Source organism: Phalaenopsis equestris, unplaced genomic scaffold, assembly GCF_001263595.1.
Source record: "Phalaenopsis equestris unplaced genomic scaffold, ASM126359v1 Scaffold000002, whole genome shotgun sequence".
In the NCBI taxonomy this organism is placed as follows: domain Eukaryota; kingdom Viridiplantae; phylum Streptophyta; class Magnoliopsida; order Asparagales; family Orchidaceae; genus Phalaenopsis; species Phalaenopsis equestris.
In genome coordinates this window covers 7,226,670-7,236,816 of record NW_018164444.1, presented here as the reverse complement: position 1 = coordinate 7,236,816, position 10,147 = coordinate 7,226,670, and the positions used below count along the sequence as shown (strand labels likewise).

The 10,147-nt window shown below is 32.3% G+C and overlaps 1 protein-coding gene across 1 annotated transcript; it reads right to left on the bottom strand.

Annotated features, from left to right (window-relative positions):
* Positions 1-2,727: 2,727 nt before the first annotated feature.
* LOC110037672 (serine carboxypeptidase-like 18) lies at positions 2,728-9,587 on the bottom strand. Its single transcript, XM_020742372.1, has 11 exons — positions 9,267-9,587; positions 8,465-8,610; positions 8,263-8,339; positions 8,037-8,159; positions 4,179-4,265; positions 3,952-4,095; positions 3,781-3,849; positions 3,574-3,701; positions 3,359-3,472; positions 3,220-3,265; positions 2,728-3,130 (listed from the first exon to the last, which is right to left on the bottom strand). Exons 1-11 carry the CDS (start codon positions 9,419-9,421, stop codon positions 3,047-3,049), a joined length of 1,173 nt encoding a protein of 390 aa, XP_020598031.1. The 5' UTR covers positions 9,422-9,587; the 3' UTR covers positions 2,728-3,046.
* Positions 9,588-10,147: the final 560 nt, after the last annotated feature.

Sequence of the window (10,147 nt, the reverse complement as noted above, 5' to 3'; positions counted from 1 at the left end):
ATGCATTTAAATATCTAATACCTAAACTTCATTTTTACATGTGTGCCCCCTTATCTATGCATGAAAAACAATTAAATATAATTGTATTTTTGAAGTGATATCAAATAGCGTTATGTTGTGTGTGTTCTAAATCTCAAATTTCCATGAAATAAATCGTAAGAAATAAGAAAATGATCACCAATGTCCATGGCTAAGCCAGAAAAACCAGAGCAATAAGGTCCACCAACAAGAAAAAGGATGAGTGGATCATCACTGGGATTCCTCTTAGACTCTACAAAGTAGTAGAACAGTTCTGCCCCGCTCTCTTCATTCACTGTCACATAGCTTCAAACCACGAGGAGTAATATAAGAATATCAGATTAAAATCATATAGATTTAGTAATAAATTTCAATCATTAGGTATGCAAATTTAAGTTGAGATCTCACCCTGTTTAAAGATAGAAGGGAAGATAGCCATTGAAACCTGGAAGATGAGTGACTCGGCTACATTGTATTATAGTAATAAGGAAATAAACAGAAACTGGAAAAGAACACTAATAGTCTTTGCAGGAGGATGAAGGTAATTGACATGGTTGAGAGAGGAGCAGGGCCGAAATAAGAGAGAAAAAACAGGCTACACTACACAACGCAGTCGGTCCAATTTACAAAAGATGGTTAGAGATAGAAGTTTATGATTAAGAAAAAAAAGGCAGGAAAAGCTAACGGTCCAATTATTTTTTTTGCAGTCTAAAAATAATTGTGATAGACAACTTCATCACAATCTCATTTTTAAGTGACATGAACCATTACATCCAATCTTATAAATATATACTTAATAGCTATATGCATTATTATCTCGTGAAATGGATAAAAATATTTATGTTCTGAGTAGTACAAATATAATAATAATAAAAAAAAAGAAATAGCTTTTTAAAAAAAAATAAAAAATATAAATGCGTTCCTAAGATGATATTAAAATATTTATTTTGTTGGAACTCTAAATTAATTTAAAATACAACTCTTTGGCGCCGTGCTGATAAAAAAATGAGCATCCTTCACTGTCCAACCAACATGTAAATGCCAAGCACTTAATTCTTATGTATTTACATATCTCGCGCCTAAACTTTGATATTTAATAAATGTAAGAGAAGAATTCCTTGAAATAAAAAAAAAAGTAACGCAAGAAGAGCCTCTTAGCTTTAAACAAAGCGATGTTTACAACGGACAGATTAAACAAAACAATGTTCTTTAAAAAATTAGGAGAGAAAAATTGGGGGGCATATAACGATTTATATACATAGATTTAAAAATATGGATAGATCAATGGGTGCAATAAAATAATTATTATTATTGCGCATCTTGGCTTCATTGGAGGATCCGTAAGACACAAAAGATAATATCAAAGGAGCCCAACTCATATAAATTATCCACTATAAATGTACAATTACAAATATTGCCCACTTTTCTCACAGAATATAGTTATAACTTCACTCAAATCTAACATTTGTCTATATAAAATGCATTAAATATTTTAGACAGTCGCAAGTAATTGTTGGTGGGAGTTATAATCAAATCTTCAATACAATGGTATTGATTACAACGTATTCAAGATACATCGTTACACTGTATTAAGGACACATTGTTACACCGCCGTATTCATGATACATCGTTACACTGCAAAAAATCTTCAATACAATGGTATTGATTACAACGTATTCGAGATGCATCGTTATACTGTATTCGAGATACATCGTTACACTATATTTGAAGTCTGTCGTTACACTGTATTGACACATTGTTACACCGCCGTATTCAGGATACATCGTTACACTGCAAAGTCCAACGTAGGTGGTGAGCAAGGGCAGGCGGCAGTGGTTGACGACAGTCAGCGGGCGGTTGTTGACAGCAGCCGGGGGGGTTTGTGACAGCAGCCGACTGACGATGGTCGACGAGAACCAGCGGGCAATTGTCGACGATGGTGCACATTTGTTCAAGTCTTTTTTTATCTATGTGATGAAAATTCATACAATGTTAGGATTTTAATATATAACTCTACTTACTGCCAACCGAACAATAATATTGAATTAATTAAATTATTTCTAGTATTCTATTTTTAATTAATGAGAATAAGTTTTCACCAATATATGTTTATTAAATAATATATTTTAAAATAAATAGTTTATAAGAGATTAATTTCAAAAATATATTTTTAAAATTAATTTAAAATAGCTTTTGCATACTTTTTCATATTTAATACATAATGTATTTTGTTAAACATTTATATTTCAAAAACGTTTATATCCTCAAAAAAATTTATAAAATAATATTACATTAAAAATATTTTCAAGGTATAATATCTTTAAACATAAGTAATGACAAAAAACATAACGTTCTTTTACTTCTATATCAAATTAAAGAGATTAATTTAATTATATTAATTAATATATTTCAAATTCAATTAAAAATTTTGTACTACTAATTACGCTTATAAATTTAAAACAAGCTTTATAAAGAAATAATTAATACATATTTTTTGTTAATAATCGATTGCATTACTTAATAAATAAATAAATAAATAAATAAAACTATTATAGTTCCTCATTACTTTAGAAAAAAAGAGATTATTTAAAAATTGAATTAGTTTATAAATATAAAATTATATAAATAATTTTTTTTCAGAAGCTTTGCTTAAAGAATTTATGATTCCATCATTCCTGTCTTTTCAGTTCTCTTTAATGCTTAGCTAACCATTTCGATTAAGTGTTGTGTAGTTTGGTCCCTTTATTTCAGCTCTGGTAGCAAATGATGCATTCTGCAAGAACTGCCTCCTCTTATACAACTAACTAAAAATCCAACCAAATAAACTCTCAAGACAAAACAGCATCATATGCTCCTCCTACAACTTGAAAAGCATACAACAACAACAACAACAACAAAGCCCTAACAAATTACAGCTTGAAAAACATAAATGCAGTAAAATTCTATTCATAGAAAAATTTCTGTAATTATTCAACATAAAGGGATCATATCTCCTCGCCAAAATATGTGAAAAAATGATTCATTGAAATCAGAGACTCTCGTGAGAAATCCATCTTTCAAACATGGCAAAACATTCTAACGGCATTTTACCCGGTGCTACATGACTACCACCCTGCAACCAGTTCATAAACAGCAATGGAATAATTACTCTCAAAACAACATCCCACCATATTCTATATCAAACATTAAGGAGTTTCATACCTTCACAGTTGCAAAAGTTAAATTGTTTGAGAACAAAATGGTGTATCTGCAAATTCAAAATCATTAAAAAAAAAGTTTCAGTCTTTTGAGTAAAAGAAAAATCTTCAATAAAAAAATAACAAAATTATAGTCTCCTCACCCTCCAACTTGTCCGCCAGCATGCCACGATCGCCATGGCTCCAAGACGGAAAAGTTGAGAGATTTTATCCACTCTAGAGTTCCCAAGAATGGAATCCTCAGATCATGATCACCACTGTTTGAACCACAATATGATTAAAATAACAATTAAATCCCCAAGCAAATAAGCATCTTTCTTCTTTCTAGCATTTACAGAAAAGAAGGCTGGAAATTTACCTGTAAACTAGAGCTCGAAAACCTCGAGTAATGAGACTATAGTGATAAGGTACAGTGCTTGGGACACTTCGTGTGTAATAATACGAATTCACATTGAAATCACAGCGGTGAAATCGTTCAATTGTTCCCTTGAAATATAGACATTATCACACAATTTCAAACATCTGAATTCATCACAGTGACGAAAACTAATTCATTTATAAGTACCTCCTTGACATGGAGTGCCTTTTTCACAAGATGGTGATTCCCCCAGTAATTGGCAAGAAGCTCAGCGGTCTGAACATATTACTCTTCCAGATTAGTTTTGGTTAATCTTTTAAGAATCTTAGAAGCTATATTTGTAGCACACAGAAATGAAGGGAATGTGCAGAGCTTAACTATACAGGAAATATCAGGAACTGATGACAATGGTGAGCTGATGAAGTCTTCTGTATTCTCCTTCAGAGACCTCATAGCTGACGTTGGAGGTTCATCAGAACAATCAGGGTCCAGTATACTATAAGAATTAATTTCTGCTAGAAACTGAATGTAACTACAGGATGTCAGTTTCAATCCAACTAAAGAAAAGAAAAACACAATGCGCTTAAAAAGAAGACATCACTCACCCCATTAAATGTCTCAAGATGAGTGGCACAAAGCACATTTTGAGGCCTTTTAAAGTCTTCTTCTCCAGCACAGTGTGTCATTATTAGCTGAATATAAATGAAGCTTCAATACTAACGCATGAATAGAGAGAGAAATAGAAGTAGACAAAACCTGACATTGTTGGATTCAATGTTGTCCTTGTAATAACGTAGGATTTGTTTTTCTTGATGTATATTTTTATTGGTTGTTGTTCTCTTTTTCTCTCGTGGTGTTCCTAGCGATGCATAAAGTTGTGGGAGAGCCGATCTACCTCTCAAAAAGTGGATTATGATTGTTGTTTTCCTTTGTTTTTTGTAAGAGCAACACTCGTTTGAGTTTTCAAACTGTTTATTTTTGTTTCGCTATCGTTTTCTTACTGATTTTGGTACTGGGGCATATCATAAGCTTAATATAGCTAGTTGTGTAGCAAATTAGTTTATATGGCATTTGTCTTTTGGCTGAGTTTAGAATTAAAGGTGAGGACCATCGATGATTTCCTCTAGTGAGAACCCATAGCAGGCTCAACAATTAAACTATTAGCTTCCCTTGTCCCCTCTAGGCAGCTTAATGAAATGTGGTTATAGCGTGTACAATGTTTGAGTAATGAAGAGCAAGAGTTGGTTCACGATTAATAACTTGTTGATCAAGGTACAAGCTTTGATGATACCTTGATCAACCTCACCAAAATGAATATAGGTGCAAGCGTGTTGGGAAAGAACTTTTTCACTCTTTTAGCTTGTGAAAATAAAATTAAAAATGTTCAAGGAAATTTTGAGGAGGTTTTCAAAGTCTGAAATGATTTCTAATTATATCTAATCAAATGATATATTTAGCAAAACTTACCAACTTTTAAAATATGTTTAATAATTTTCATCAACTAAACGAACCCTAAATAGAGTAAGGAAGCACCTTATAGAGCTCTTTGGAAATAATTCCCAATCCATAAGCATGTGGAACTTGAGAGCTTGTATCAACTTTTTCACCTGTTGCAGCATTACCAACTAGATAACCCTGAAAATTACCAAAAAAAAGTTCAAAACTTCAACAAATTTATTCCACCTACACTTATAAGCATTTGTATAAAAAGCATATGTAATGATAGTTTTTTTCGAGATACAATACAACTACATCAAGTAAATACCTTGATATTGATTAGAGGCTTCTGACCAACTTCATTTCCTGTGTTCAACATAAAGCATAATTGATGCCTTAGCGAAAATAAATTATAATATGCTTTTGTTCATATAAAATCTGTCGGCAAAAAAATTCACCTTCAACAATTTTATCAGCAGTTAGCACAGTTATCTTCCAGCTACTTTCCCACCATATGAATCACCACCCATGTAGAAAGGATTTGAGAGGAAATTTGGATGATCAAGGAGCCACTACATTATTTCAATAATGTATATAATGTTGTGAGAGTTATAAATACAACACAGTTCTAAAGTAAAATTATGAATGTTAAATTGTAGAGCCTCATTAATGCCACCCTACGAAAAAACAACTTCATAGAGACAATAAGTTGATCAATCTTATGAAATAAATAAATTTTGAAAGCATTTATGAGTATTTTTATTAAAAAATTGACATTAATTGTTTGTTGTGAGAAGCCTATGACATCAATAAGCAGTGGAGAATTTCAAAAGTATTTATGAGTATCTTTATTAGGAAATGGACATTAATTGTTTATCAGGAGAAGTATATGACATCGCGTTAGTGGGATATATGAATCATGAATCAAACTCTATTTATCAGTGTTGAAAATAGTTGTACAACCTTATTTAGATTATTGAGAGCAAATAATTAAATAAAATAAAACATATAAAACCCATATTTTTTATGTAGATTCACTCAAATAATAACTACATGTTTTCTGCCACTGCAGTTCCACTATCATTATGATGATGAAATTTTACGATATATGATTCACATTCTCATGTCTTTTTTGTGGCTCCGAAAATTCAAAATGGTTTAACCTTCCACAAAGATAAGAATGAAAGAACGAGGAATGAGGGAAGTTTATCGTGAGGTTTCAGATCGAATTTTTAGAAGATATATGAGATAGTAAATAAAACACTATCTAGAGATTTCACCCTCATTCTACGAGGATCATAAGATATAGGGTTCTAAATTTCTCATAGACACAAACCCCTAAGGTTAATTACCCCTCCCGATAGTGAGAGGGTACCTTTAATTAAGGCTAGTCATAAGGGAGTTGATTAGTCAGCGTATAGTATAAGCAAAATAAAGTTTAAAGTTTATTAAATCATCATCACTGTGAGCTTTAGCGTATGGTAGAAGCAGAAATGAAGTTTATAGTTTATTAAATCACCATCAATATGAACTTCAGAGCGAATTATGTGGGAAATGATGATGCACCCCTTTAAGATGTCATGGTTATGTCATCACGGGGAGTTATGGACCCTAGTCTACTAGGCAGATGAGGTAGTCTACCAAACCTGACAAAAGAATCCTTGTCAGCAACTGTTTCAGAGGATTAAAGATTCTTGAGGAAAGACAAAAAAAAAAAGCCAAATTATATATATTTACTAAGCATCATTGTACAAAGGGTGAATGCAAGACAAGCTAGAAAGAAATATATTATGAATTTATGCATTTTTTCTGTTTGAAAATTATTGTTCTAGAATTTTTATCATCTCTTGGGCAAATATTAGTATAGAATGTGTTGCAGATGAGTGTGCAAAAAGATACCATCATTTTCTCATATGTATAAATCTTGTGTTAAGCTAATCTGATGTAAGAAATGAAATAGTATAATATTATGCACTTTTCCTGTTTGAAAATTACTATTATAAAATTGTTATCATACTTTGGACAAATGATGGTATAGAAGGTAAGACAACTCAGTGTACAAAAGGATATATTATCCATTCTCTTATGTATAAACCATCAATTCTTCTCCTCTAATGTGAGACAATATGTTATGATATTTTAAATTTTCCTACTTTATAAACGGACGTTGTTCATATGAATTCCAGCTTGATCGAGAAATTCTGACCTTGATTTATGTGATGCTATATTTGTTTTGTGTCATCTTTGCCATGATCGATTGATTTGACTTATAGAGCATATATAGAGTTTAACACCCTCATGTTTCTAATCTCTCGTGTTAAAATCTTAATACCAACTGCCCCCTTTTGACTTCATTAAAAAAATAAAACTTCAGCAAACAACACAAAAAATGGGAAATTTACATACATACCACACAATTTTTATGCATTTACATATCTAGCAATTAAAGTTTGATATTTACATTTATAACAATTTGGTGTTTAAAATCTATGCATGAAAAGATGTAGTTCACTTTTGAAAGTCAGCAATAGTGATATTTTTAATATGATATCAAAGATTTGAATGACATGTATCTAAATATGAATGCTTTGGTATTAGATTTGTAAATATATAAGAATAATGTGTGTTAAAATTTTCTACTTTGGATATCTTCTATTTTTATTATTTTATATTTTTAGTAGTTTCTACAATTATCTATTGTTGATTATTCCTATTTTATTTTTCTAACATGGGGATTTTGTGACTTTCGTAATGCGGTGGCTATTTATCTTCTAACTAAGTCTTATGAAATTGAAGAGAAAAAAATTATTATTTGTTGCTCACAAAAACTACAATGTGATATATAAATGCCCCATAAATAGGAAGCTTTCTACCCATTTCAACCCTCACACTGACCTAACTACATGAGTCAATCCACATATTATCTTTCCACAATAAGTTTCTTTGTAAGGTTAAAAAACAACCTCACAACTTAAACAAAGAACTAAATATATTTAGTTCAAAGAGAAACCATTTTATCATCTTACTTTCCTAAGAAACTTGTAGATAAACGCAGTCCCCTCAACATCTTCGGTGGTATAATCTTTCGCAGTTTTTGAGTAAGAGAATCCAGTACCAATAGGCCAATCCACAAAGATCATGTTTGAAATCTGTAAAATCAAAATAATTCAAGAGATGAGTAATTAGATAGCAAAATTCACATTAAATAAAGAACCAAAAAAGCAAAAAAAATGGTTGTATTAAGCCGCTCACCTTTGTCCAAGCGAAAGGATTAGCATATAAATTGGGCAGTTGGCCATCAAAATCATCAATCTTGAATCTGAGAGGCCCTGCACAAACAGGACAACTTGACACATTAAGGATCTTCAATCTCCATTCAAAGTTGATTTGTGCTAATAAAAAGAGGGGGAAAATGATAGAAATAGGAGATGAGGTGATGAAGAACAGAGCTTACCCATGTCCAAGGCGAGGCCATTGATACCCGAGCAGCCCGGCCCTCCAATTAGCCACAGGAGGAGTGGGTCTTCGCTTGGATTTCTTTCAGACTCCACAAAGTAATAGAATAACTCAGCTCCGCTCGTCTCATTCATAGTCACATACCTTTTTCCATCCAAAAACCAAAACCAGTAAAGACAAGTTCAGGATTGATTTCATAGAAGTGTACCACATAAACTGTTAATATAGATCAGAATGAGATTGGGGATTAGTCTCATTCCTTGAGCAAAACAAAATTAAGTTGCCAATATACATCTATCTATTAAAATATTTGGCTTTGGGATTCACAGGTGAGGGGAAATTGTTAAATCCACGGATGGATGGATGGATGGATGTCAGTCTCAAATGCACAGTACTGAAATAAGGAAGAGTTTGAGACGATTTTTTTCACAACTTGATCAAAGAAAGTTACAGTATTGACAAGGTTTTTTAACAAAGCATTGTTTAATTGGAATAGGCACAATCATTAGACATTTCTTTTTTCTTAAAGATTGGCCAAAGGCTGTTATACGTGTCTCTCGATTAACTTCATGTGCCTAAGAATTTCATTCATATTCAAGATCGAACGCGTGACCTCAAGGGTCTAACAAACTCTTTCCAATTAAAGAGTCGGCACAACTCACAATCATTAGACATAACTACATACACTCATCAAAAGTTGGAACTTTATCATCTTATAATATATCAGGCTCTAACTGGCCGCCGGTATTCTACCCACTTAACAAGAACATTTTCTAGGGTTACAGATCTGAGAGACTTACCCAGTTTCCAGACGAAAGGGTAGTGGTCCGTCGAATCCAGGGAGATGAGTAATATTGTAAGAGGCAGAGAATGACGAAGAAAGCAAGCTGAAGAAGAGGACCTGACACAGTGCCGCCTGTAGTAGAAGAGGGAGCCGAGGACCGGAAGTAGACATGGCTGGTTCGAAGAGTGAGAAGACAGACAGATTGTTCTTGTAAAGCAGATGGCATGGAATTAGGTACGAGTTTAAAAACAATCAATACCCGCGCTGGGTCACACGTGTATCACGTGACGCCTGTTTAGTCAGGCTAAGGAAGTAGGTCCCGAGTTTATGTAAAATTTTGAAAAAGCTTGTGGATAAATTTTGTGAAGAAATTTTTTTATTTTTTATTTTTTTTGCTGTTGGGAAATGTATAATTTTGATGCCTTTATTTTGATATTTTTTATATTATTTTATGTAGATGTTCTTGAACTTAATACAAACTACGTACACCGAAGCACTGGTGAATCACATAAATATATGAGTCGTAAAATATAGAATTGAGTTTACTGTATTAGTTCAAGTAAATCTCAAATAAAAAAAAATCTAGTGTATTAGTCCAAGTTCTAGCTCGAATGTTTGAAATTTGATTTTTAGTAAAAATGACTACCCAAATTTCTTAAAGTGATAAAACCTAGCCTAACTCTAAGTGATAAAGAGTTCATATGGTTTATAGTGCTGACAAATGTTTTCTTGAATTGGTTAGGTAAAAATGTTGGTTTAAACTATCAATTGAAATTTAAGTGTCAAATTAGAGCATAATCTTCCTTATCCCCTCCCGGGTGTCTTAAGGAGGTTCGGCTAGTACACTAGATTAATTCCCTAAAACTAGTGAACAGCCTAAGAATCTGAATCACCCTA

Bases quoted from the DNA above. Each gene is read 5' to 3' on its own strand.
- LOC110037672 (XM_020742372.1), bottom strand. From the start codon at position 9,421: ATGTCTACTTCCGGTCCTCGGCTCCCTCTTCTACTACAGGCGGCACTG. The intron at 8,160-8,262 runs GTGAGCGGCTTA...TTGATTTTACAG, and splicing joins ATCCTTTCGCTTGGACAAAG to ATTTCAAACATGATCTTTGT. The intron at 4,266-8,036 runs GTAAGATGATAA...ATTTATATTCAG, and splicing joins TCTACAAGTTTCTTAGGAAA to CTAATAATGACACACTGTGC.